The following is a 27,202-nucleotide window of genomic DNA, read 5'->3' as shown; positions in this document are numbered from 1 at the left end:
CGCAGGACCCTTCGCTGCTGCTGCTGCTGCTGCCGACTCCTCGCTCCGCTCCCGCCAGTCCCTCGCACACTCATAAGCGCGCGCCGGTGGAGGGATTCTGCGCTGCTTGCGGCGCACGCCGGTCTCGTCCATGTGGGGATCCATCACGAAATAGCTGCAGCGACGCAGATAGAAGAGCTTGGAGCTCAGCTCGTCCTCCTGGAACGCGGCGCGCTCGCTCAGCCACTCCTGCAGACGCGATTGGTCCACCTGCAGCGCGGCGCCGGTCTCCGATTTCCGCTGCATGCGCGCCGCGGCGACGCGCTGCTCGCAGTCGAGCCGCGCAGTGGCGATGGCCTGGGCGTAGGGCTTGCCGGTGACCTGCTTGACGATGGACTCGCGGTTGGAGAGGAGGGCGAAGGTCTGGCTGTGCAGCTGGGACAGCACGAAGTCGGTGAGGGGCCGGAGACTCAGCGCGGCCTCGCCGAAGGCGCGAGCGATCTGGATCACCGAGGCATCGATGTTGGAGAGCTTGCCGACGCTCTGGAAGATCGCTTCCTGCTCCTACGATGAGAAACGACAAAGGAGGGCACGATGGCGTTGCGGTTGGGCGAAGCGAAGGCCAGCTGGTCGGCCAGCTGCAGACACTCGCTCTGCAGCAGGTGCAGAATGATCTCGCCGTTGTCGGTCTGCCCGTTGACCGCGCAGTAGCAGTCGTGCAGAACCACCCAATACACGGAGACCAGCAGCTGCGTGTGCGCCCCGTCCTCGTGGCACGCCGTGATCAAGTGGTCCATCGTGCGCTGCAGCGTCGTGAGGCGCGTGATGCGCCGGTTCAGATCCGTCTCGCTCACGTTTTCGCAGCCAAAGCACTCGCAGTACAGCTGTCGAGACAGCACCACGCACAGCAGCTCATAGATGTGGCTGTTCTGCACCACGATCAGCGGGAGCTTCGTCAGCAGTTCCACCAAGGGAACCATCGTGTCCACCACATCCACGCCCTGCAGCGACTTCGCCAGCAGCATCTTCGGGTACGACAGCATCGCCTCCGTTCCCGCGGGGATCTCCCCGGTCACTTGGCGAAGCTGCTTAAACGACAGCTGCGAGAGCCGTTTCAGCTGCTGATTGAACTGGCTTTCCGCGGAGATCGCGAGCTCGGCGCCGTCGGCGTGCTGGCGAACGCGCTCCGCGACGAACTGGCGGAGGATCTGCGAGGTCTCGGCCTCCTGGTTGAGCGTCTCGTTGACGAAGGCGACGAGCGCGGAGAGGTTGATGAGCGTGACGTCGTTGGGCGGCTGGTCGAGCGCCACGAAGCGAGCGATGATGGAGGTCACGAGCGCGCTGAGGAAGCGCGTGCAGGTCTCGGGAGCGAGGTGGAAGAACGCGAACGCCGCGCAGTAGAGAAGGCTGCTGAGGAAGGACTTGTAGCGCAGATCGGCCAGCAGCAGCAGGCTGATCACTTCCTGCACCATGGGCACCAGCACTACGCGTCATCGGGGAAACGGGGAACCACTTTCGTCGTCGGCGAAGCGGTCGAGGAGGAGCACGAGCTCTTTGAGAAGCGCCTGCATGCCGACGAGGCTGTGTCCGCGCATGCCCGCGTTTTCCTCGGGGGCGTTGCCCAGATCCTCGGCGACGAAGATCTTCAGCTCCAGCAGGAACTCCAGCAGTCGATCGGAGGTGGCTCTGCGCGTCATTCCGGGCCGCAGCAACGCACACGTAGCGGAAGGTGTGGATCAGCAGGGGCAGGAGCTTCGGGTGCGTGTAGAGGACGGACCCGGTGAGCAGATTCCCGTCCGCGTCGGGCTCCTCGTAGTACTTCCCCTTCAGCCAGCGCTCGAAGAGCCCCGCCAGCGCCGCGTACTCGTCCAGCGCGGACTCCTTGAACACCTCGTCCTCCTTCTGCGTCGGCGTCGCCAGCAGGTTCCCGTCGAAGCTCGCGTAGATCCCGCTCGACCGCAGCGCCAGCGGCACATTGCTTCCATTGGCTCCGTTGGCCCCACGTCGCTGCACGGGCCCGATCAGTCCGATGGGTCCCATCGATCCCATGGACCCAATCGATCCCATCGGTCCCATCGGTCCCGCGGATCCTATCGGTCCCGTCGGTCCCGCGGGGGCCTGGAAGGAGCCGCGGCTTCGCGAGCGCGGGAGGGCCTCGAGGGCGGCGCGCTGCGCGGGATCGCCGTAGTTGGCGTCGTCGAACCGCTCGAGCACGCGGTACATCGCGTTGTACACCAGGTCCGACCCCACCGCGTCGCTCCGCTTCTTCCCGCTCCGCACCGCCTGCACCAGCCCCGCGACCCACCGCAGCAGCCGCAGTCCCTGCCGCTTCTACCCGTCAGGGCTTCTCCGTTTCCCCACCGAGTCGGCCGCGCCCTCGCCGAGGCGGTCCAGCACCACCAGTCCCAGCGCGCCCGCGCGATGCTCCGCGCCATCGCGCGCGAAGCTGCCCTCCCACCCGGCCTCCAGGAACCCCAGCATCTCCCTATGCATCAAATCCGCACCCCGCCCCCACTCCGCGAACCGCAGCGCCCCGCTCTGCAGCACGCTCTCGCTCACCGCCGTGTACACGCTCTCCCGAAACTCCCACACCGGCTCGCGCTGCGCGCACGCGCTCAGCACCGACCGGATCTCCCCGCGGTTCGCCGCCAGCCGCTGCGACTGCCCCCAGGGCCCCGCGGTGAGGCAGGCGAGGTACTGCGCGGACTCGGCGGAGGTGAGCAGCAGCCGCAGGAACGACGCGTGCAGCGCCGAGGCGCGTTCCGCGGGGAGCTTCTCCCAAAACGCGGGGAGGAACAACACCCGCCGCGCGAAGTCCGCGAAGATTTGACCCGTCCCGTCCACCAGCACCAGCCGGTAGCTCTGCGTGAAACGCCCGAGAAACGCCCACCAGCGAGACCAGCGCGGCGATGAACGCGCCGGTGAGCTCTTCCGCGGGGAGCGACAGGAAGTTCGCGGCCAGCCGGAGGAACAGCGCGTCCCCCTCGAAGCTCCGGATAACCGCGGGATCCAGCCCCAGCAGGAGGTCCAGCGCCTCGAAAAACCGCTGCAGAAAGCGCGCCGTCAGACCGGGCGCGTCCCCGCGGGACGCCAGCAAGGCCAGGTCGTGCAGAAACCGCCGCTGCGCGCGCGCCGCCAGCCTACCCGTCAGCCCGCCATTCCCGCGGGTACACCACCGCCGCCTGCGAGGGGAACTGGAACCGCGGGACGGGCCCGACGGCCAAGAACCGCGATTCCATGGCGCCGAGTTCCATTTTGAAACGCCCGTCCGGCTAAATGTCAAAAAAACCCTCTTGTGAGCACCCAGGCGCGCGCGCAGTCCACCCCCAGCATGCGACGCATCCCCGCGGGGAGGCGCTGCAGCCAGCGCAGCGGGCCGTCGACGGTCCACTCGGCCAGCTCGCGCTCGTCGATCTTCCCCGCGGTAATGAGGCACCCCGCGACGAGCACGCCTGCGCGGTGCTCGAAGAAGTCGATCATTCCCGCGGGGGAGGAGGTAGTGGCGTCGTGGGCGGCAAAGGAAGCGGCGCCGAGCGCGCAGTGCGTGGGCGAAGCGGCGAAGGAAAACTCGACGGCGTCCTGGCAGCAGAGCGAGGAGTCGATGAAGAGAGAAAGGAGGGAGGGCTCGAAGGAGAGCGTGAAGAGGTAGGCTTTGCCGAGCTTGGAGGCGAGGAGGTCGCGGGAATAGGGGAAAATGATGGGGAGGAAGTGGCGGAAGGACCGCGATTTGGTGGAGATGGAGACGGAGAGGAAGGTCTGCTTGGAGGACAGCGACGGGAACACCAGGAAGACCTCCATCTTGAACTTGGCGTTCTGGCAGGAGAAAAGCGCCACGCTGTACTCCGAGGACTCGGTGACCGTGGATTCATCCCAGCCGCGGATCACCAGCCAGAACTGGATGTTCACGCTGCCGATCACGCGATTTTTAAATGTACGTACGGGGTTTTGTCGGGGAATTCCAATTGCGCGAGGTACAGCGAGTTGGACTCCGATTGTCTTTGGTGGGTCACGGCAGATAGGAAAATGCCTCCATTGACCACCGGAAAACAGGGGAACGATTGCAACTGCGCTCGTAACACAGCATTGTACACAGACATTAATTCCAAATAAATATCTACTTCAGACGCAGTATACCAATCTCTACCATCCACATTATCTATTGTTTTCAATGTATCTAGAAAAGCCGTTATTTCCGCCTTGCTCGTTACACGCTTCAGTAGAGCGTTTCGAAACTTTTCTTTCATCGGATCGTCCAATACTGAGCTGCATTCACGCATCTGAGACACAAAACAGTCAATCTCAAGCTCTGCACAGTCATTTTAATTCATAATTCGATACTCCCCTCCTCGAATGATGCAATAATTGATTCCAAATCAGAATTTTCACACTACTTGCTAAACACCGAACAGAAGCTCCTTACTGGAGAATTGACTTTAGGAACCTGTTCTTCCATTTAAGATTAAAATAAATGAAGGAACGAAAGAAGCAGAAAGTCCATATAGTTCACCCCGAAAAAAAGCAAATCGCCCAAACTTTTGGAATTCCATCATTTCACATATGGGTGAGGAACAATAATACTAATAATTTTTCCTTTTCATATTTGTAAGACATGAAAGCCTGGAGAATTCTTTTTCTAATTGTTGCACTTTTTGCTTCTGCTACTGCAGAATGGAGCAAAATTGATTGCTCTGATAAAGATGTTGTGAAGGCGATTTACGTTTGTTTGCTGAGCTCAAATCACGGTTTAGGAAGCCGAGCAGTACCTTAAAAAGCTAATGCAACAGGAAGCAACGTACCACGTTGACCATTCTCTGAAATGCATGCATGACAGTTCAGTTGATAAGGATCTGTATGGTCTGAGCCTCTACGGAAAGGACACCACCAGAACGGCTTATGTACGCTCTTTTTTCGAATGCAAATCGTAGGTCCACAATGTGGTCGTGTCCAAGGATCTCAGTGGAGATTTCCACGTTGAGAGCAAGCAACTGATCAGCACTAAAACTGCAGCTGAATTAAACTCCTATCCTTACCAGAACATCTTGTTCTAATGCCGCCCTTGTTTCTTCTAACAAACACACATATCAATCACATTTGGTTTCCGAGCTCTTGCGGATTGATCGCTACGGAGTCCGTACAATTATCGGTCTTGTAGATCCCAACGAGACGGTTCGCCATCTCAAACATATTATTCCGCAGCGAAATCACGATAAACTGCGCATTCTTCGTCCTCTCCTTGATGTAGTGCGCCACGATGCTAACATTCCTAAAATCGAGCGCAGCGTCGATCTCGTCCATAATATACAGCGGCGTCGGCTTGTAGTGATGCAACGCGAACACCAGCGCGAGCGACGACAGCGTCTTCTCCCCTCCGCTGAGATTGCTAATGTTCTTCCACGACTTCTTCGGCGGCCGCACGCTGAAAACGATTCCTTCGGCGAAGGGATCCAGCGAATCCACTAGCTCCAACTCCGCGTCGCCTCCAAGCGTGATCATCTGGTACATCTCTTTCAGTTTGAGCGTGATCGTGTTGAATCCGTCCATGAATTCGGTGAGTCGCTTCTTTCGAAGATCGTCGAATTCTTTTCGAACGCGATCCCGCTCATTCGTGATTGCATCCAACTCCTTCTCTCGCTTGCGATATTCCTTATCCTTCTGCCGGAACTCTGCGATTGCACCCAAATTCACCGTTTTTTTGAGATGGTCGCGTTCCGATTCTAATCGCAGAATCGACCTCTCCACGCGCGCCTTATCGACCGACTGCAATTCATCCTCGCTCACATTTGGGATGATTCGGAGCATTTCCGACTCGATATTGCGAGAAGGCTCCACATCCATCGCATCGTTTTCTGCATCCTTCTCTGCATCGTTCGTTTCGTTGGCTTCGTTGGCTTCGGGCTCTTCGTCGAGCTCTTTCGTGTTTTCCCATGTTTTCTTGCGCAATGCGGCGATCTTCGAGGTCCAAATCGCCGTTTGCTCATTGAGGACCCCTAATTGTTTTTCGAATTGGGCCTTTTTCTCCTCAAACTGACCCAATTCTTTCTCCTTCTCGCTATTGCTTCGCTTGGCTTTCTGCAGCTCTTTCTCGATGCTTTCCAGCTCCTTCTGCTTCGCCTCCATCAGTTTTTTGGCCTCTTCAAATGCCACCAAAACCTTCTTCGCCTCCTCCTCGATCCTTTCAAACTGCACCTTCGCGGCTTGGATCGCCTGCTCCGCATCCGCAATGTCTTTTTCGATGCGTTCGTTCTCTTCTTTCAACTGGCCAATCAGCTTCGTCGATGATCGAATCTGCACGCGCGCCGACGAAAGCGCCTTCTGTAAATTGGCCGCTTTCTTCGTTACCTCGTTCACTTCATTCCGCTTGCTCTGAATCGCCTTCCCGCCCACTTGGTTCATCATCGCATCCAGATCGCGCAGCTTCGCTTCGTACGCTTTCATTTCCTCCTGTAGTCCGCTCAGCCGCCCCTCAATCGACTCCACCTCCCTCCGCAGCGCCTCCATCCGGGGCGTTTCCTTCTCGATCGCCGCCATTTCATTGGTCGCCACGCTCAACTCGGTTTTTCTCGCCTCCTGGGCATTGCTCAGCGATTTCACGTCGATCTCCAGTTTCCTCGTTTCCACCTCCAGCCGCGGAATCGATTCCTCCACCGCCTGGATCTTCTCCTACCCCTCAATCCCCGCGGTTTTCCTCACTCGCAGCTCCGCGCGCTCCCGCCCCTTTTCCTCGCATTCCCGCGACAACCGCTCCACCTCCGCCTCCAGCGCCCTCACTGCCGCCTCCCCGGCCTCCTCTCCCGCGTTCCCCGCGGTTTCGGGGGCGTTTCCGAGGCGCATGCGTCCGCGACGCGGCGCGGCGCCGCCTCCGGCCATCGTCCCCGCGGAATCGATCAGCATTCCGTCCAGCGTCACCACGCGCCGCGCCGCGCGATCCCCGCGGTTCATACGATCGCCTCGATCCCCGCGGAAGGCGATAGCGCGCGCGGCGTCGAGGGAATCGGTCACGAGCGTGTCGCGCAGCGCGAAGTAAAACGCGCAGCGCACGCGCGGGTTCCCCGCGGTGACCCGGTCGAAGAGCCGCTCCGCGCCCCGCGGGGGATCGAAAGGAGCGTCCATGGCGGGAGTCAAGGCTCTGGATGAAACGGCCGTGATTGGCGTACTCGAGTTTCTCCAGAATGAGGAAGCGCGCGCGTCCGACGCCGCTTCGCTTCAAAAATTCAACGCAGCGCTGCGCGTCCGCCGCCGTTTCCACCACCAAATCGTCCAGCGCGCCGCACGCCGTGCTCACCGCCACGTCGAACCGCGGGTCGATCGCGCCCAGGTCGCCCAGCCGTCCCAGCAGTCCCGCGGTTTCTAGCTCCCCGCCCGGCGCGTGCGCCGCCAATAACCGCGAGAGAACCGCGGAACGCGAACGGCCGTCCGAGAGCACGCGGCGTTTCTCGTGGCACTAGGGAGAAACGGGGAAAAGGGGAAACGAGGTCGCGCTGGCGGCGGAGCTCGGCGTCGAGGGCGCGGAATTCGGCGGCAACCGCGGTTTCCCGCGCGCGGAGCGAAGAAAGGTCGGATTTCTGGGAGAAAAAGGGGAAAAAGGGGAAACGGTGTGAGCGAGAAGCGCGGCCGTTCGATCGAGTTCGGCTTGGTTGTGTTCCAGCTGGGCGTGAGACAATGTTCCGAGGCCTCACGGACTCGCGGTTCTTCCGGAGTTCTTCGCGGAGCGCGGCTTCTTCGCCCTGCGCGCGGGCCTTCCGCGCGGTCCACGTGTCCAGCTCGGTCTTCTTCTCGCGCTTCGCCGCGCTCGCCTTTGCCGCGCTTTCCTGCAGCGGCCGCATCGAGGCCTGCCTCTCACCCGGTTCCACGGTTTCTACCTCCACCTCGCTTCGCTTCTCCTTCAGCGCGTCCAGTTCTTTTTTATGCGCCTGCAGCAGCTTCTGCAGCTCTTCTTCCAACGCTTCGCGTCGCGCCTGCGCCGTTTCCACGTTTCCCTGCATCTCCGTCAGCGACGCCTCCAGTTTCTCCAGTTCCGCACTTTTCGTTTCCACGGTTTCCACGTTCCGCTTGCGCCGGTCGCGCATTCTGCGGAGATTGGCCTTCTGCGCCTTCAGATTCTCGTGGTATTGGATGTCTTTCTGCTCGAACGCCTCGTACTCCGCGCGGCACCGCGCCAATTCCTCCCCCAGCTTCCCGCTCTCCCCGCGGCACGTCCGCTGCGCGGCCTCCAGCTGCGCTAGCTGCGCGAGAAAGGCGGCGAGAGACGCCTATGATCGATTTAAAAAGAGAGAAAAAAACGCGAAGCTCCTCCAGACGCGACGTCGCGGATTCGATCGAGCGGCGCACTTCGCGCTCCTCCTTCGCGTTCTCGTAGCAGTAGTACTGGTAGAGAAGCGACTGCTCGCGAGCCAACTCGCGCTCCTTCTGCAGATACAAGTCCGCTTCCTTCTTCCCGATCTCCAGCGTCGCGCGCTCTTTCTCCACGATCTGCCTTCGAGCTCCCGCCAAATCCCCACTTTCACGCGGTTCAGCACCTCACCGCGGGAATCGTTGAGCTTGTCGACCTCCACCTCCTTGGCTTCGATCTGCGGAACGTACTTCGCGGTGCCGATGATGTCTTCCAGGTATTCCAGCAAGCCTTCTTCGCTCTCGTTCGCTCGCTAGGCGTGAGGAAAGGGGTGAAGAAACTACTTTCGGCTTCATGAGGGAAATCTGCTCGACTTCGCCCTGCAGAATCAGAAAGCGGTTGTTGTCGAGATCGATGCCGCGTTGTTTGAGGAGCGAGGTCACTTCGCTCGCTGAGCTGCTTTTGTTGTTTATGAAGTATTTGCTTGTGTTGTTTTGGTAGGCCACGCGGCTCACCACCACCAAGGAATTCGGAACCACCTCATAGCTAAATATTACGCTAATTTAAAAAATGGATTTATACTGGTCGTCATCAATGTCAATTATATCTAAAAAGTGAACAGAGACACGGGCAAAGGAAGCAGGCGCGCGATTTGCACTATTATGAATCAGCTCCGATACCTAACAATCAAAAACAACAAGCTACTAAATACCTTTTTCAATCTCAGCTTGGAAGCACGCTTTCCAAATACAAAAAGCATAGCATCAATTACATTTGATTTCCCACTTCCATTCGGTCCCACAATCGATGTAAAATTCTTGTGGAACGGCCCGATCTCCTACACCTTCCTTATTTCCAAATCAACACCCACCTTGACCCCGGCATACGATTTAAAATTTTCGAGCACCAGCTTATCAATTACTAGTCGAGGGATTCCTTTCTTGGGAAGATCCGCATCCAACTCTGGCGTTTTGCTTACTTCCGTGGCCGCTGGCGTTTCTTCGACTTCCATTACAGAAATATAGATTTCAGCTCTGGAATACCCCGAATAATGTCAACAAGTCACTATTCAAACTATGAAAACGCCCTCGATACCAAATTCGTGGGTTCCCACCCCTCCCAAATCAGAAATCGGGCTGATTTCTGTCTTTCTTCGGTATTCTCAATCTGAGAGCGCATGCGAGGTCCAAATTACATCCACTGCATTACAGGTGAAATAAATGCAGTTCTGGTGCAAATGAAGCTTAGTACTCGGTACACCTCGAACCAACGCTTTTACAAGGAGATACCGATTGTCGTATTATTTTTATTGGGTTACTTGAAACCATAGTCTGAAACACCACTAATGAGAACGTTTAAGTCACTCCATGAACGAATCAGTGTTCATACCGATCTCGATGGTCTAAATCCTATGGACTATTTTGGTGCATTTCTTGATTTAATTGAAAACCCGGAAACACCGTATGCATTGTTGTACAACTTGACTGGTAGCGCCGACCTCACGTCGGTTGCCTTGTCTTCCATTGACAAATTCCTTCTTTATGGTCTGGTGACGAAAGATGTACGCGTTGCTGTTTTCATTTTACAATAGTCCCAGGATGCCATCGCCGTCATCAACAACATTGCAGACTCTCTGTGCAACTGCCGCTTCGAAAGCACGTACACCACCACAGAAGAATCCGTCTACCAGAACCTTCTCGACATCATTCTCACCTGCATTCGCTGCGATGCGGGCGTTCTACTCACCAAAAAGCGCGTCTGGCACCTCTTCGAAACCGTCTACGCCATGGCCTTCCAAAAGAGCGTGACACCAGTCCATCCATCATCCCATCTCTCATGTCCAGCTACTCCAGAAATCAGCCGCCAGCACGCTCACACACATCATCCTCACGCTCTTCGCGCGTCTTCGCCACCCCGAGACCTTCAACTGCGTCATGGAGGCGCCGCCGTCTCCCAAAGCCGTCGTTTATTCCCTCGATTCGCCCTCGTTTTCTCCGCGGTGGTCCAACCCCTCCCCCATTCCCGCGGTTTCCCTCGGCTCCATCCCCGTGGTTCCCGTGGTTCCCGTGGCGGACGCGGAGACGAAGGAGGAGAAAACCGCGGTGATGAGCGAAGTGAAACTGTCGGAAGCCAATTCGAATTCGAATTCGAATGATTCGGTGGAAATGAAGGATGAAACGGTCGAAACACAATCCGGAACAATGGATGCCTCAAAACCCTCCGATTCCAATGAAAATGGTGGAAACAGTGGAAACAGTGGAAACAGTGGAAACGGAGAAGAGCCAAAACCGGAACTTGCAAAAGAGGAATCCGAGAAATCCGAGAAATCCGAGAAATCCGAGAAATCCGAGAAACCGGTTCCTGCAATGGTGGAAACCGTGGAACCGGAGAACCACCGGATCGAAATCAAACTGCCCGGGAGTTCTTCGAATACCCCCGAAGCGGGCGAAGACTCGGAATTGCCGGCGGAGGAGGAAACGGAGGAAGCGGAGGAATCGGAAGAGGCGGAAGAAGTGCTGATTCCGTACGATATCTCGCTGCTGCATCAAATCCTTTCGTTTCTGATTCAATTGGCGGACCCCACGAAGTGCGTTTAGAGCTTCGGACTGACGAATAGCGTGCACATCGCGAGCCTCAACTATGGATTGTCGATGATCAACACGCTCCTCGAAATGAACGGCGATCTTCTCGCCTCCCACCAATCCCTCATTTCCCTTCTTCAAGGCGTGTTCTGCAAGTACTTGATCCAGAACTCGCGCGCAGAAGACACCCAGACGCTCTCTCTCACGCTCCGCGTCATCTTCAACCTCTTCCAGTCCCTCAAATCCTTCCTCAAAGTCCAGCTGGAGGTCTTCATCACCTCCGTCCACATCCGCCTCGCCGACACGTCCCTTCCCCGCGGTGCCTTCACCCCTAGAGAGCCCGCCACGTCGCACGACTTCCTCCCAAAAGAAGTGTCTCTGGAAAGTCTCCTGGATTTCTGCCAAGAGCCCACCGTGATGATCGATCTCTACACGAACGTGGGCCTCGCGCAGCGGACTGACGCGTAGTACGACTGCGACGTGCAGTGCACCAACCTCTTCGAGCGTCTCTGCGACTGTCTCTACCGCAACGCCATGCCGCCCGAGAAGAAGCCGCTCACCAGCATCCACACGCTTGCCTTCCAGGGGCTGATCACTGTACGCTTCAGGAATCGCGGATGAACAAAAGATCCTGCACTCCATCGCGCAGCGATGCCGAATCAACCAGGAGCCCGAGGGCAGCGACTCCGCGCGCGTGGAGCAGTCGGTTTGCGTGCTTTTTTCGATGTAGTGCGCACACCAAAGTGCTGAAGCAGCGGCAGCGGAAGAAGATCCTCCACGAGTTCTCCCAGCTCTTCAACGCCAACTTCAAATCGGACGCCTGGCTTGCCTACCTCACCGTCTCTCCCTTCTCCTCCTCCTCTCACTCCCAGAAAGAAGGGCTCATTACCGGGCAGGACGACGTGCAGACCATCGCCGAGCTGCTCCGCGAGTCGGTTGAGATCGACAAGACCGTGCTCGGCGAAGCCTTGTCGTTCAGCGAGGAGCGAAACCCCTTCCTCGCCAAGCTGCGCGGCTCCTTCATTCGCACGTTCTCGTTCACGGATCTCCCTCTCGACACGATTCTCCGCGAGTTCTTAGGCACGTTCCGCATTCCGGGCGAAGCCCAAGTCATCGATCGCATCATGGCCGATCTCTCCAAGGTGGTCTACGACGTCAATCCGGGCCCCTTCCTCTCCGCAGACGCGCTCTACTCGCTTCTCTTCTCCTGCCTGCTGCTCAACACCGATCTCCATAACCCGGGCGTGAAGAACCGCATGACCTTCAGCGACTTCTGCCGCAACAACAAGGGCATCAACGACGGCCAGGACCTGCCTACGGACTATTTGCAATATCTCTATGATAGCATCAAAACGCAGGAGATCAAGCTGCTCTCCTCGTCCACGGACAGTCTCGATCTCTCGCACTGGGAGCAGGACATCACCTATCGAGCCAACAAGGTCACCAAGGCCGCGTTTTCCCGCGGGATCGGTGGGGGAGCGATCGGGGTTTGAGTGTAGAAGAGGCCGGGAACGCGGGGGACTGCGAGAAAGAAATGTTCACGCTGATCGAAGAGAAGGTGTTTACCGCGATGAAGGTTTCCCCGTTTCTCCGTTCTGAGGCGTAGATGATCTGGGTGACAAGCGAGGACGAGCAGCTTCTCCAGAAAGCGGTGATCGCGATGCGCGACTATCTGCACATCGCCCATTTCTTCAATCTCCGCGCGCAGTTCGCCTCGGCGATTTCCTATCTCTGCTCCGTCACGCCGTCGCTTTTCGAGGCCGCCAGCTCGCTGCGCTCCTCCTCCTCGCAGCAGCCGCTCTCTCCGCTCGAAGGCGATCTCCAGAACGACATTCGTGTCTGGAAATGTCTCAACTCGCTGCGTCTGCTTCTCCAGTCGGTCTCGCAGTACAGCACCTTCCTCGAGAAAGTCTTCCTTGTTCTCTCTCTCCACTCCAGGAATGGAAGGAAGTCGTCGACTTCCTCTTCTGGCTGGACGCGCGCTGCCTGCTCCCGCCCTCCCCCACGCTCCTCGACATCACCTCCCCCGACAACACGCCGTTCCCGTCCTGCCACGCCTCGCTGGAGGCGCACCGCAGCGAGGAGCGCGGGCTCTGGACCACGCTGAGCTCGCTCTTCGGCGGGGAGGGCGAGCGAGGATTCACTGAAGACCTCCAGTCCCGCGTGTCCGACGTGATCCAGGAGTGCGGCGTCGAGGAGCTCTTCACGCGGAGCAACCGCATCCACGTCAACAGCTGGATGGTTCTCTTCAAGTCGCTTCTCTCCACGGACCACGCGCTTCGCATCTCCTCCGGCCACCAATCGCCCGGCCGCCTCGTCTCCATGTACCAGACCAAGCTCCACTGGCTCGTGCTGCTCCTCAGCAAGAACACCGACCGAATCGGGCTCGTCTGGGGACTCGTCGTCTCCTTCTTCGAGCGCGTGCGCGGCACCGCCGTCGAGATGGACTTCCAATACGTTCTGGAGCGTCTCGTCGTCGAAATCATCAACCTCACCTCCATCATCATCAGCAAGCCGCAGCTTCGCGAGCAGGCCTTCGCGCTTCTCTCCCTTCTCGAGCCCATTCCGCCCCATCCCTGCATCTCCACGCGCCGCGTGACCGGCGTTCGCTTCCTTCTCCCCGCGTTGGACCCCGCGCTTCGCTCACCGTCGCGCTGGACCAGTCTCTTCGATTTGCTGCTTAAAGACGCGCGGAACGACCTGGCGCGGCCGCTGGTGTGGCAAACGCTGTGCCAGCTGCTGCAGGAGAAGAAGATCTCCACGATCAACTTCGTGCCGATTCTCAAATGCTGTCTGCAGACCAGTGCGCTTCTTCTCTGTTTCCCCTTTACGTCTAGTCGACGGTTATCGCGATCCGCAGTGGGCGCATCAAGTCATCGAGTTCCTGTACTTCTTTCTTTCTTTTACTCTTTTTCTCACACACAGCTACGCCCTCACAACGTATCTCGCAACGGCTCCCGAGCCTCCTTCCCACGCGGAGCTCACCGGCATCGAGAACGTGCCTTCGCTCGATCAATGCTGGCTCCAGAGCATCAACATGCTGCGCTCCTTCGCGGACGGCAGCATCGCGATGGGCCCCGAGCTCGCCGAGTCCGCGATCGATCGCCTTCAACGCTGTCTGCTTCGCCAAGGCAACTCGGTTCCCTCCGGAATGGCTCTGCTGAAATGCTTCGATTCGGTTATGATGCCGCTAATGCTCCACTACGGAACCAGCGACCGCGAAAAGGGGTATATCATCGGTGTGTTCATCTCGACGCTGCTCGCTAGCAGCGAAACGCTCGCGTTGCAGCCCGGGTTTTCTTCGTTCTGGCTTCGCGTGATCGACGTGCTGTGCAAGTTCGTGTCGCAAGGCGGAGGCGTGGGCGAAACGACGACGGAGCGACTGAAGAACTTGCTGCTGGTGATGATCGTGGAGAAACGATTCGATACGATGAGTCGAGTGAGCGAGCAGAACGCTCTGGAAGCGACGATGACGATGCTGGATAGCTATTGTCCCACGATCCGCGTGGATTTGGAGCGAATGCAGAAGGGAGAAGTTCCCAACGAAACCAAGCGCGTGAATGAACAAACGGCCAGCAGGACCGAGGCGCAGAGTGGGGAAACGGGGAAACCGAGTGGAGAAGTGGAGAGTCAAGCGGGAGAAATGGAGAAACCGCGTGAGGAAACGGTGGATTCATCGAAGGAGTCGGTGGAAACGAATCCAAACGAAGCGATCGAAGTGCCGATCGTTGAAGAAAAGTCCAATGAATCGAATGAATTGAATGAGTCGAATGAGCCGAATGAAGTAAATGAATCCAATGAAGTAAATGAATCCAATGAACCCAATGAATCCAATGAACCCAATGAATCCAATGAGTCGAATGAATCCAATGAATCCAACGAGTCCAATGAATCCAATGAGTCGAACGAATCCAAAGAGGGCGAAGCGATCGCTGTAGTGGACGAGAAAGAGAAGGAGAACGTCGCTGCAAGCGAGGTTTTTGTGGAGCCGTCGCAGTCGGGCGAGTCGGAATCGGCGGGTTCGGTACAGGAAGACAAAACAGAGGAAGCGGTGCAGAGCCCGGAGATTCCAGCGGAGATTATCCACGTTCAGGACAGTGAATAGTTGATTTATCCTCTTTTTTAACAAACAAAACGATAGCAAATTATTCATTGATCGATTGAGTCTTTCATCAATACGTAGATTCATTTATTCATTCATTCATTTATTTATTTATGTGACATTACTATTTTAGGCCATGATTCATTGACTCCTTCTCTCCTTTTCTATTATCCAATCGAGTCTTCCAGGAACGGAATTCCGTCCGATTCGATCGTTTGTTCCACGCTCGACACTTCTTCCTTCTCCGGAGACAACGAACCCCTCGGCTGCAATGGCTCCACAGGCTCCAACGGCAGCGGCTCTTGCCGCAACGCTTCGCGATAGAACGATTCATCCGGATGATATGCTCCCTCCGCTCCCTCGTCTTCTTCGTCCACACTTTCACTAAAATAATCGACGTGAGCCACCGATTCGCTCAGCTCCTCATCGATCAAACTATCTTCATTCAGTATGTGCAAATTCTTCAAATGACGCTGCCGCGATCGCGCCGATAACTTCTGCAGATCCCTCGTTTCCTCCTCGGTTAGCGAGGCGTCTTGCAACCCGTTTTGGGACAAAAACGATGCGAAACTGTCCTTTTCGGGGGTTGCAATCGGCTCGATTTCGTTCAGATTCGTTGTTGTTTCGCTTTCGATTTCGTTCTTTTCGATAACGGGAGACGTCAACGCGTCGTTTTGGGAACGAACCGAGGATGTGAGTACGATTGTTTTCAAGGGACTGTGCATCAAACAAACAAACAAACAAAAACTGAGAGCGCGCGTCGTCGAGCAGCTCCTCCAGCTTCCCAGGAGAGATCGGCTTCACGTCCAGATCGCCAGGGAAGGAATAACGCGGCACCTGGATGAATAATAAAAAAAGAAAAGAAAAACGAACTTTGGCTTGCTGGATGAGATGATGATGATATGGAATGGGAGAACGAGGAGAGGATCGCTTTCGAGAGAGAGTGGATGGGTCGTTTTGTGAAAAGAAAGTGTGTGGTGATGTTTGGGGCCTTGGAGACGGATCATCAATAACAACCGTGGTATCAACGCTGTTTTCTTCTTCCGGAGGAGTTGGATGGTCTTCGATGAACTCGTCTTGGTCATCGACACTATGCGGAGAGGGATTGACAGGCTAGATTTCACAAGTCACGAGACAAGAATACAGAAAGATCACCACCCGCGTCGATGATAAATTGCCGTTGTTCGGGTGTTCTACAATTCAAAACCATACCGTGCTTATACAGTGATTGTTCAAATTCCTGCTGCAATTTTTGTAACAACAACGATATCTTATTCTAAATATGAGATGTTACACAAAAAATTACAAGAGTCCCGTTTTTATCATTATCCATGTTGCCTTGACAGAAAAACCACAGTCAACAATGCAGCAATGCTAGCAGCTGGTTACAGAAGATGTTGAATCAAAACGGAGAAGTGATAAAGCTGCGGGATTTCTTTTTGTACACACTGGCGAAATCGGCTAAAATTTTGGAATTCCTTGGTTCACGTTTTTGCAGTATTTACCTACACAACAAATGAACTGCTTAAGTGATCCCGCTATTAAGCAGTCCGTAGAGAATGAAATCCGGAGGTTACTTGGGACTGTCAAGTGAGGTGAGTTGGGAATGTGTCAACAGTAGAGAGGAAGTAGATGTTGAGGCTGTTTTTGTTTATCTGATGCTTGTTCTCACTCAGTCATACGAGGATAATGAAGCAAGCAGGTCAAGTATCAAAGACCTAATGCGTATATTTTTAGCAGAAGGTACAGACTATGCGGATTCATAAGGAACTAGATACGGACCGAATCATTGATGCCTTGTTTGATTACTTGCACTCTCTAAATACACATGAAGCCCGAGCTACAGAGGGCGAATCAGAAAGTGCAAAAGAAGAAGAAGAAGAAGAAGAGGAAGAAGAAAAGTCATTGGAGGAAGAGGAGGAGGAGGGGTCGAACGTTTCAGAAGATAATGGTGATTTAGAAAAAACAAAGGAAGAACCAGTCAAAGAAGTAGAGCAACCACAAGTATTTTTTGTTGTTCCTCTTAATCTTAGGAAACACCGCGAGTCCACCCTCCGTTCTTCTTCTTTCTAATCCATAACCTTTAGAAAATCCCGAAAACGTCCTCGACGCATGATGCGAACTGAGGCCTACATCAAAGAGTCGATGCGCATTTTCTCGCTGCTCGCTTCTCCGCAGACGACTCCCCTCCAAAAAGCCGAACTCAATTTCCGTTTCCTCTCCAGTACCCCTCTTCTCTGCCCCTCATCTAGTGAACAAAACCCCCTTCCGCTGCGTCCAAGTCAAAAACATCCCCGCGGGAAATCTCCGCATCGCCTCCCTCGCGAAACACTTCCAATACTACGGCGACATCACCAACATCACTCTCGACGAGGCTCAACACTCCGCCGTGGTCCAATTCGAGCACTCCAAAGCCGCCTACGCCGCCCTGCGGTCACATTCTGCCGTGTTCAAGAACCGCTTCGTAATCGTGGAACCACTGTACAACCCGAACGACCCCGCCACCTTCGAAAAACTCCCGCGGAAGCGCGGAGAAAAGGGGAAACCGAACCCCTCCCGCGCCTCCTCTCCGGGCGTTTCATCCGGTGCAGGCGTTTCATCGAAACCGGGCGCGTCTTCCTCAGATCCTTCGAATTCTTCGAAGCCTTCAGAGCTCTCCGAGCCTTCGGAGTCTTCGGAGTCGGCGATGAAGCTGGTGGCGACGCGGCAGCACTTGCAGCAGGAGGAGATCGCGGTGATCCGGTCCAGCATTCAGAAGCGTCTGGAGCTGCTGCAGAAATACGCGCTGCTGGCGCAGACGATCGCGCCGGCGGAGCTGCCCAAGCTGCGGACGAGTCTGAGCCAGCTGCTGGAGCCGCTTTATCAGGAGGCGGGAGCGCTGTACGAGCTGCTGAAGACGTCGGGGATCAAGGAGGAGGGCAGCGAAGGGCCGGAGAGCGAAGTGAAGCGGCTGCTGTCCGCCGTGTTCCAGCTCTTCGAGGACTCGGAGCTGTTTGCCGAGCTGAAAACCGCGGTGACGTCGCGGCTGTATTCCATCTTCGAGAAGCAGTACCGCCAGCTCAATCGCTCGAAACGGCCCTTCGCGGGCGCGTCTGGGTTCTCGAAGAAGCGCCGCGCGGCGATGTACGAGATCGATAATCGTCCGCGGAGCATCCGCATCGCGCAGCTGCCCGCGGGAGCCACGCAGGACGACGTGGCCGTCGCTTTAAAGGGGTTTTTCGGAGTGCAGCGGATCGACGTGGAGGGCGGCAGCGCCACGATCTCCTTCCTGCAGCCCTGGCAGACCACCAAGCCCGTCCGAGGCGGTCTTTGGATCCGCAATCAGGTAGGCCGCGAGCGGCGATTCGTTCCTGTTAGAAAGTGTATCCGGAGGTGGTCGCGATGCAGTCCAGCACCCCCGCAGCCGCTTCTCAGCAGCCGCAGCCCGCTCCTTCGACGGGCCCAGCGGGGACTTCAGAGCCGGCAGGAGCGTCCGAAGCGATGGGATCGGGCGCGCTATCGACCAGCGAATCGCAGGGAGCGACGCCTGCTCCCGCTTCTTCTTCTTCCAATTCTGCTAGTTTTTGCTCTGTGTGTTGAACAAACAACGTGTAATAACCGCAATCACCCGCTTAAAATAACACACTCTCGTTCCCTCGCTCCTTCGCTCCCTTAGTACATGCCTCCCATTCCCTGGGGCATCGCCGGCATCGCAGGCTCCTTGGCGGGGAGATCCGCGATCATGCACTCGGTGGTGGTCATCAGCGACGACACGCCCGCCGCATTGACCAGCGCCGTGCGAATGACCTTCGTGGGATCCACCACGCCCGCGCTGAACATGTTGGTGTACTCGCCGGTGAAGGCGTTGTAGCCCATCTCCTTGTCGTTGCCGCTCAGCAGCGTGTTCACCACCACCGCGCCCTCCACGCCGGCGTTCTTCGCGATGGTCGCGCACGGCACGCGGATCGCCTTCTCGATGATGTCCACGCCGATCTTCTGATCGAAGTTCGCCGCCTTGCTCTTCAGGCCCTCCAGCGCCTTCGACGCGTACAGCAGCGCCGCGCCGCCGCCCACGACGATTCCCTCCGCCACGGCCGCGCGGGTCGCGTTCAGAGCGTCCTCAATGCGGTCCTTCTTCTCGCCCACCTCCACCTCGGAGGCGCCGCCCACCTTGATCACGGCCACGCCGCCGCTCAGCTTCGCCAGACGCTCCTCCAACTTCTCCTTCTCGTAGGTCGACTGCGTCGTGGAGATCAGCGAGCGGATGTTCTCGCAGCGAGCCGCGATCGCCTCCGGCGCGCCCTGGCCGTTCAGAATCACCGTGTCGTCCTTGGTGATCGTGATCTTCTTCGCCGAGCCCAGCATGTCCATCGTCGCCGACTCCAGCTTCTGGCCCGTCTCCTGCGAGATCAGCGTGGCGCCCGTCAGCACCGCCAGATCGGCCAGCGTGTTCTTGCGGTTGTCGCCGAAGCCCGGCGCCTTGACCGCGCAGACCTTCAGTCCGCCGCGCAGCTTGTTGAGGATCAGCGTGGAGAGCGCCTCGCCGTCCACGTCCTCCGCGATGATCACCAGCGAGCGACCCTCGCGCGCAATGTTCTCCAGAATGGGCAGCAGCGACTGCACCGTGGAGATCTTGCTGTCGTAGAGGAGGATCGCCGGGTCCTCCATCTCCGTCTTCATCGTCTTCGTGTCCGTCATGAAGTACGGCGAGATGAAGCCGCGATCGAACTTCATGCCCTCCACCACTTCCAGCTCGTCCGACAGCGTCTTGCCGTCCTGGACCGTGATCACGCCGTCCTTGCCCACCTTCTCCATCGCGGTGGCGATCAGCTTGCCGATCGTTTGGTCATTGTTCGCCGAGATCGTGGCCACTTGCATGATCTCCTCGTTCGAGCTCACGTTCTTCGTCATCTTACGCAGCTCCTCCACCACCGCGTCCACGGCCATGTTCACGCCGCGGCGCAGATCCATCGGGTTCAGACCCGCAGCCACCGACTTGCAGCCCTCCGCGTAGATCGCACGGGCAAGCACCGTAGCGGTCGTCGTTCCGTCTCCAGCAGCCTCGTTGGCCTTGTTCGCCACCTGACGAACCAGCTGAGCACCCATGTTCTCGAAACGGTCTTCGAACTCGATCGACTTGGCAACAGTCACTCCGTCCTTCGTGATCTTGGGAGCACCGTAGGGCTGATCAATAATGACGTTGCGACCCTTCGGTCCCAGAGTCGTCTCCACGGCATCGGAAAGAGCATTCACTCCGCGAAGCATGGCGTTACGAGCCTACGCGTTAGGAAATTCATTGGAATACGCACCTCCACTCCGAACTTGAGTTCCTTTCCGGTAGCAAAACATCTTCTGATAAGGGTCGAACCTCTGCTAGCAACACGTTGCATTCTACTCGGTGAGGAGAGAGAAAATAATTCGTACTGTTTTCAAGTAATGTATACAAATAGTTTAAGAAACAACAACGAGCCATGTCGAATTTTCTAGAACGGAGAAACAGGGAAACCGGGGGAAGTGAAAAGCCAATTGTTTGGACGCAATTGTATATGTATCACTTTTTATTCTGCTTGAATTGGATAACAGAGTCGTAAAGCTTACAAACAAATGATTAGGTCTGCTATAATTGACGTTTCGTATGAAGGCAGCAAGTTTGTAGATGAAAAACTGTTCTAGGTTCGTGGATGTTCTCATTTCTTGGCTAGAGAACGTCTTTTGTTTGTTTTTCTTGAACTGTTTCTGTTGGTGGGTTGGCTACTTTATTAGTGAAGAAAAATGTAGAATAGGAGGAAACAAGTGTTTTCATGGCATAATATGGAGTGTTAGGCAATGTTCTCCGTAATTGTAGTTTCACATCACTCCTAAAGTTATCGATTCTTGTAGACACCTGAAGATGGCTGGATTCATAGCTAAATTCGTTCTATTTTTACAAGTTCGATAATTTGGTTTTACTTCAGATAATCTACTATTCCGTTTTAGATTAGATTGCTTACTCTGTAATTCTCTTACAATGTTTTGCTTCCACAGGAATTGTACAGCAAACTCTAACGATTCGTCACCAACAATGTATAAAACACGAGTTTATCATTTTTCGACAGCACACTATCCTCATCCTCATCCTCATAAAGTTCACTCCACTTGCATAATTCCAGGATAGAAACCAACCCAAAACATGGTTGGAAACGTCTCCTTTCCAAAGCACATCTCCTGATTCCGAAAACGTGATTATCTCCAAGTGAAGGATTGGCGGGAATGGGAGTTTCATTCGGTTTTTGAATCACTCTTTGTATCTACTAAGTGATTAAAGAAGTTTTTTACTTCCAAGAGTCCTAAGAAGTTACTATAAACCTATCTGCCTATTTTGGGAACTGTTTCCCCTCATATCTGTGAAAGAAGATTTCCTATGATCAAAGGGTTATTAACAGATATTGTAGGAGGTTTTGATCCGTTTTCAGTGGGTAGGATGCTCTTAATAAGAAAGCTGGAGTGGATCTGCTTAAGCAATTTCATGTGATGCAATCGAAAGAAAAGACGCGTAGGGATATAGCTCGTGAATCAAATGGAAGAAGCTCCACCTTCATCAGGTGAAAAAGAGTTGCGCAAACGTGAATCCGTTCTGAGCTACATGCAAGAAATAACGGAACGGTTTAGTCTTCACTCCACAACCTGTTTCACTGCCATGAAGTAGTCGCTTTGTTAACTTGTAATGCAGTTACTTTGACCGGATTTCGCACGAATTCCCGTCAGACGTGAAATCCCAAGGCAAAGTGGGATTAATGTGTCTCTTACTAGCTTGTACGCTTCTGCCTCCCTCTCTACCCTAGCTAAATACGAAGAAAAGGAAATTAACACGCCTCCCTTTTCCTATTTCTGCGAGCACTCGACATCCCTCTTTAAGGACATGAAAGAAATGATTCTTTACGAACAATCCATCATCAAAGCGTATTCCTTCTATTCTCTCTCCTCCCCAGCCTTCGCTGGGACTTCGGTGCCATCACTGTCGCTCATTACACCGAACTCTTCGAATCGATCGGAATATTATTCCAAGGTGACTCTTACCGCGGGAATAAGATCCGTGACTCGACGCGTCGCTATGTGACCGAGTTTCTCCACTTCTTTCTGTGTCTGTCGGTGGCTTCGCCGTCGTTTTCGACGTTTTCGCCGTCGATTCAGTTGGTTGCGATCATCGCAGCGACGCGGCGCGCTGCGGGTGTGAGGTGAGAGAGAGAGAGAGGAGTGAGGAATAGTCCGGAGTGGAGAGAAGAGCTGGAAGGATTGGTGGGGAGGAAGAAAGAGGAGGCGGAGGAGTGTCTGGGAGTGCTGTGGAGGGTGTTTAAGGAGAGATATCCGGAGCAGGGAGCGAAGTCGGGGAAGGAATCGCCGACGAATCCGTATGTTGCTGCGTGGAGTGTTTGTTTGAAACGGAATAGAGGAAAAGGATGGATGAATCGATGAATGAATCGATGAATGAATCGATGAATCAATGAATGGATCAATAAATCAATGAATGAATCAATGAATGCACTGATCAATAAAGAATGCACTGATCAATGATTCAATGATTCAATGATTCAATGATTCAATGATTCAAGGCATTGATCTTTAATTGAATGCGTTGAATCTGTTGATCGATCATTGATACTCGCTGCTTTTTGAACCATAGCTGGCTCTTGGGTATTTCAAGGAGTTCTTCTACATCGATAGTCGATCCAAACGACCCATCAACATTCCTTCCCGAGCCAAACATCAATAGAATTCACACAAACGCAAACCTTTTATTTGCCCTCCCTTTCCAATCTATTCATCCCACCACTCGAATCCTCTCCTCCATTCCCTTCCACCCTTCTGTTTCCAACAAACACTCCAATATTTATTATACAAATCCGTTATCCCCATCAAGATTCCTTCATCCGCCGTATCTCTAGACCCATTCATAAACGGCACTGACTCATCTATATCGCTAATTTGATTCGTTGCGATCGACGATCGCCCGCTCTGCGATTGCGACAGTAATTGCTGGATCTTGATGGAGTCACGCCTCGTTATGCTTCCCGTTTCGTCCATCTCAATATCCTCCACAACTGCTCTTCGTTTCTCCTCTCTCCCATCGCCATCACCATGCAGCCCATCATTACTTCGCTCTACCCGAATCGGCTGGTTCTCCTTATCCATCTCGTCCTCACTCGCATTCTCAGGCTGGTAAATCGGAAACGAAACCTCCTTCTCCGGTCGCTTCTGCGACTTCTTCACCGTTGACAAAATGTCAAAAATCGGCTTGATTTCGTGCTTACTCGACCAATCCTTGCTGCATGAAAAATACCCCCGATTTTGTACTTTCCAAAAATATCCGACATTTCGTTCAGAACGCCGCGCGTGTTGACGGTCATGTCGTCACTCACCAATCGCCGCATTCTTGGCGTCGATTCCGATTCGGCCCGATTTTTGGAATCCTCCGCCCCGCGGGGAAACGCTTTCAGCGGGGTTTGGAAGGTTTCTGGGCGTGCGGCGGGTTCCGCGGGGATAACGGAGTAAAAAGACGCGCGGAACTCCTCGAAGGAAAGCTCGTCTCCGATGCGAGGCCCCTTCAGAAAGAGAGAGCGCTGGAAAGCGAAGGGGCATCTACAATAAAGCAGCGTGGCGCGTGTTTACTTTGTTTCTTTGGCGAGCAGACGATCTGCGTTACCGTTCTTCTCTTCACTGGCCTATTTTTATAAAAATAAAAGCGGTTTTTGCATACCTCGTTATACACCACAAACGGCAATGGACGCTTTTTCACCGATCCCGGCTTCTGTCTCAACCGCACATCATTCCACCTCTCCGACACGCCTTCACTTCACCGCCCGCCACCTCAACCAACGCTCATTCTCCTTCGACTGCGCCGCGAACGCGTCCATCCTCGTCCACGGCACATTGTTCGTCGTCTCTCTTTCCTCCGCTTCTTCATCGCGCAAAATCGAAAACGCCGGCTGCGCCGTCGGCATCGCCGACACCCCGCTCAGTCCTTGGGAGGGAGCTAACACGGCTCCGTTCCCATCTGCGCGCACTTCCTGCAACACTCCGAAATTCCGGTTCGACGGCGTTTGCTTGCTCTGTTTCTCGATCTGCTCCAGTCGGCGGATCGCAGCCATCGTCAGCCCGTCGCTCTCCACCGGGGAGAGCAGAGGGTCGGGCAGCTGGCCACGTTCACGCTGCTCTTTGCAGAGATTGATGCACTTTCGACGCATTCGGCGGTGGAATTGATGCTGATTCCGCTTTAGCACGTCGAGGGGCTGGGCACAGCTAACGATTAGATGGGAGGGGAGGAAAAAGCACTTGGTGATGCCTTCTTGGTAAAGATGCTCGGTAGTTTCGAAATCGCTGTTCTCTTCGTGGAGAAGGGATTCCGCTAAATAGAAAAGCGCGAGATTTGTTCCGATTTTATGGGATCGCATGTAGGCAAAGGTCTGCTTGCCGTTTTGATAGTCTTGTGTGTTAATGTACAAAATCCAGATTTGGAGGAAGCGGGCGTCCTGAAGGTAGAGAGGGCAATCGGTAAATTTCTGCAAACACCGTTCCATGACTCGAATCGAGGCCGTGGCGTCCGTTGGGTTATTTTCCTTCATCCATTTAATATATCTACAGTAAAATTAAAAAGGAGTCTCTCTACGTAATCCAGGGTGAAATGGGGTCACTTCCCAGATAATCGAGAATGTTCTGCTCAAATTCACTACATTTGACCTGTTATGCTCTGTCGAACCTGATTTTCTTCTCAACGATCGGATTCCTCTGAGGTGTTCCATTTTGCAATGCTTGGTTGAGTGTGTTCGCAGAGCGTCCCTGCCTGAGCGGGAGAACATTTTCCTTGCTCGTTTCCCACTCCTGCGGCTCCATGAAAAAGAATGTGAAAAACAAACACCCGGTAATTACCCAACCCTGGCATTTGCGTATTAAAACAAGCACGTCCAAATGAACATATAGACAAATAGACAAATAGACAAATAGACAAAGAGGAAATAGTAATAAAGAGGAAACAAATAAATAGGTAAAGAATTATCCATAAGTCTGATCCAAGACGAATCATCATCATCATCAATCCATCATCTATCAATCCATCCATCCCATCCGAATCACTCGCATTCCGTTCTCTTCCTCATTCAAACATCGGCTCGCTCTATTCCTCATCCCCTCTCCCCTCCCCCACCCTCTTCTTCTTCACCTGCACTTTCAGCCGCTTCGAGTCGATCTGAAACCCATTCATATGTCGAATCGCTTCCTGCGCCGCCTCGAACGAGTTGAAGCTCACGAACCCGAACCCCTTGCTCTCTCCGGTCTGTTTATCCACGTACACCTTCGCACTCAGAATCGTCCCGTACGGAACGAACAGCGTGGTCAGATCGGAGTCCGCCATCTCGTGCGGGAGATGGTACACGAACAGATTCGCGCCTTCCGGGCCTTCCTGGAACGCTCCGCTCACCTTGTCCGACCCCGTCATCACGTCGAGATCCCACTGCTCGCTCGGAGACACCTGCGAGAAGTAGGGCGCGTCCAGAGAGTCGGTCGAGGGAATCTGGCTTAGATGGAGCTGCTCGGGAGGCTCTTCTTGGCACTCCGCGACCGAGGCGACTGATGCAGCTGAAGCGGCTGAAGCGGCTGAAGCGATTGGGGCGACAGGAGCGGCTGATGCAGCTGATGCAGCTGAAGCGACAGAAGCGACAGGAGCGACAGGAGCGACAGGAGCGATAGAAGCGATAGGAGCGACGGAGGAAGAGATGGAATGGGAGGGTTGGGAAGTGGGGAGGGTGGAGAGCGATGAGGTAAAAGACAAACAAGAGGGGGATGTATTATATCCACTGGGCGTGAGAAAAGAGGAGGAGGAAGAAAGGACTTACCACACAGGGTACTGAGATAATGTAGGGATAGGAGAACTATCCTTGTAGGACCCCGGACTTGAGACATCAGCAGCGTTGAGAGTGTTATTCTTCGTAGGACTGGAGTGAAAGAAGTCTGAAAAGCTCACAACAAGGTTTTTAGCACTCTAGGAATGGTGGAGCGACAGCACGACATACATTTTCAAAAGGAATTTTGCTATTACAGGTATCAATAATAGTATAGGCAACAGTAGCATTGTCAATAAATAGATAACAGATACCTTCATATGAAAATATAAAAAGAAGCGCAAACAACTATCTGAGTTGGCACATGGCTCAATGATAACCCCGGAAACTGGTGCTATCGCTGAAAAGAATTCTTCAATCTTTTCTTTGCTTGTGCCGCCAGGAATATTTCGAACTTCAAGAACAAAGTAAGATTTCGCTTTTTCACAGTTGAGAGTCTCAGATGATCTATTCTCCACCCTGTCTACACAAGACTCTTCTAGAACATGTTAAAATATCGCAATATAGAATTACCCAACGGCACTTTATTCATCACAAAACCAGCCTATAATTAATGGCTAATCAATAACTAAGATACACGAGCTTATTAATTTACGAATCTTCCTTTGGTGAAGATAACATTAATCCGTTCTAATTTGATTGGTACCAATACCCAATTTCAGAATATGTTTAAGGCATCCACGTCCCAATTATTCTAAATATGTATTTCACTTTTTGTGCACCCATCGCTCACTAGATTACCAAACTTTGATCTACACACAGTATAAGCTTTGCATATTTCAATAACGGGGATTTGGCTATTATGACCAGTCTACAGAGTTTTTTTCCTTGTAATTGTAATGGCTATAGCACAACAGGGATATGTCCACCAAAGTTACAATAGTCTATTAAACGTAAGAGTTCCCTGATTCTTCTGATATAGATTCTGGAGAACGCAGACAAGAAAATAAATACATGGAAATTACAAGAGATGATTATTAGACTATGTGGTGACAATCCAAACGAGGTTTTTGGTTTCTTCATCTTATGAGGGTATAGGATCCGTTTCTAGGCAATATTATATTCAATATGACCAGATATGTAGTTGCAATCTTGGCTTTTTCAAAGCAGCTACATACAGACAGTATATTCTCTCTATCCCACAAAATCAAACATGCTTTAGATTTAGTTATTCAAATTTCCAATTACTACGGTATTACTATCGATTCCAGTTTTTATGATGTTATGTTGTGATTTAAAGAGATCAGCGATAATCTACCGCAAAGTGATGCACCTGACCACAACCAGTCGTCTCTAGGTTTGTTTTTTGGTAATGTTGTGATTAGAAAATGTTACCATCATTCTGGACAAGAGAAAGTAT

At 54.0% G+C, this 27,202-nt stretch overlaps 8 protein-coding genes; 5 read left to right on the top strand and 3 right to left on the bottom strand.

Annotated features, from left to right (window-relative positions):
• The first annotated feature begins 4,577 nt into the window (after positions 1-4,577).
• On the top strand, positions 4,578-5,032 carry GSBLH_T00003886001 (uncharacterized protein). XM_013042711.1 has 3 exons: positions 4,578-4,696; positions 4,728-4,874; positions 4,905-5,032. Exons 1-3 carry the CDS (start codon positions 4,589-4,591, stop codon positions 5,025-5,027), a joined length of 378 nt encoding a protein of 125 aa, XP_012898165.1. The 5' UTR covers positions 4,578-4,588; the 3' UTR covers positions 5,028-5,032.
• Positions 5,033-5,058: 26 nt separating this feature from the next.
• GSBLH_T00003885001 (uncharacterized protein) lies at positions 5,059-9,320 on the bottom strand (the record flags this gene model as incomplete). XM_013042710.1 has 10 exons in its annotated part: positions 5,059-6,639; positions 6,670-7,105; positions 7,134-7,420; positions 7,449-8,228; positions 8,260-8,448; positions 8,478-8,621; positions 8,650-8,866; positions 8,891-8,988; positions 9,021-9,146; positions 9,180-9,320. The coding sequence occupies 10 exons, from the start codon at positions 9,318-9,320 to the stop codon at positions 5,065-5,067; spliced, it is 3,993 nt and encodes a 1,330-aa protein (XP_012898164.1). The 3' UTR covers positions 5,059-5,064.
• A 165-nt stretch (positions 9,321-9,485) lies between these two features.
• On the top strand, positions 9,486-11,511 carry GSBLH_T00003884001 (uncharacterized protein; the record flags this gene model as incomplete). Its single annotated transcript, XM_013042709.1, has 6 exons — positions 9,486-9,605; positions 9,639-9,869; positions 9,900-10,121; positions 10,153-10,895; positions 10,926-11,328; positions 11,359-11,511. 6 exons carry the CDS (start codon positions 9,486-9,488, stop codon positions 11,509-11,511), a joined length of 1,872 nt encoding a protein of 623 aa, XP_012898163.1.
• A 2,416-nt stretch (positions 11,512-13,927) lies between these two features.
• On the top strand, positions 13,928-15,003 carry GSBLH_T00003883001 (uncharacterized protein; the record flags this gene model as incomplete). XM_013042708.1 has 1 exon in its annotated part: positions 13,928-15,003. The coding sequence occupies one exon, from the start codon at positions 13,928-13,930 to the stop codon at positions 14,993-14,995; it is 1,068 nt and encodes a 355-aa protein (XP_012898162.1). The 3' UTR covers positions 14,996-15,003.
• A 2,104-nt stretch (positions 15,004-17,107) lies between these two features.
• On the top strand, positions 17,108-18,571 carry GSBLH_T00006732001 (uncharacterized protein; the record flags this gene model as incomplete). The annotated part of the gene is made up of 3 exons (XM_013042707.1): positions 17,108-17,216; positions 17,245-18,317; positions 18,350-18,571. 3 exons carry the CDS (start codon positions 17,108-17,110, stop codon positions 18,569-18,571), a joined length of 1,404 nt encoding a protein of 467 aa, XP_012898161.1.
• A 72-nt stretch (positions 18,572-18,643) lies between these two features.
• On the bottom strand, positions 18,644-20,361 carry GSBLH_T00003882001 (uncharacterized protein; the record flags this gene model as incomplete). The annotated part of the gene is made up of 2 exons (XM_013042706.1): positions 18,644-20,248; positions 20,281-20,361. 2 exons carry the CDS (start codon positions 20,359-20,361, stop codon positions 18,644-18,646), a joined length of 1,686 nt encoding a protein of 561 aa, XP_012898160.1.
• A 1,166-nt stretch (positions 20,362-21,527) lies between these two features.
• On the top strand, positions 21,528-22,189 carry GSBLH_T00006731001 (uncharacterized protein; the record flags this gene model as incomplete). Its single annotated transcript, XM_013042705.1, has 4 exons — positions 21,528-21,652; positions 21,681-21,763; positions 21,793-21,910; positions 21,940-22,189. The coding sequence occupies 4 exons, from the start codon at positions 21,528-21,530 to the stop codon at positions 22,187-22,189; spliced, it is 576 nt and encodes a 191-aa protein (XP_012898159.1).
• Positions 22,190-25,118: 2,929 nt separating this feature from the next.
• On the bottom strand, positions 25,119-26,386 carry GSBLH_T00003881001 (uncharacterized protein; the record flags this gene model as incomplete). XM_013042704.1 has 5 exons in its annotated part: positions 26,356-26,386; positions 26,129-26,320; positions 26,014-26,096; positions 25,837-25,982; positions 25,119-25,797 (listed from the first exon to the last, which is right to left on the bottom strand). The coding sequence occupies exons 1-5, from the start codon at positions 26,372-26,374 to the stop codon at positions 25,119-25,121; spliced, it is 1,119 nt and encodes a 372-aa protein (XP_012898158.1). The 5' UTR covers positions 26,375-26,386.
• Between the last annotated feature and the right edge of the window lie 816 nt (positions 26,387-27,202).

The sequence above is a fragment of the Blastocystis hominis genome, assembly GCF_000151665.1.
Source record: "Blastocystis hominis, Singapore isolate B (sub-type 7) whole genome shotgun sequence assembly, scaffold_4".
Classification (NCBI taxonomy): Eukaryota; class Bigyra; order Opalinata; family Blastocystidae; genus Blastocystis; species Blastocystis hominis.
Note: the sequence above shows the minus strand (reverse complement) of the source record. Positions and strands in the feature narration are given on the sequence as shown.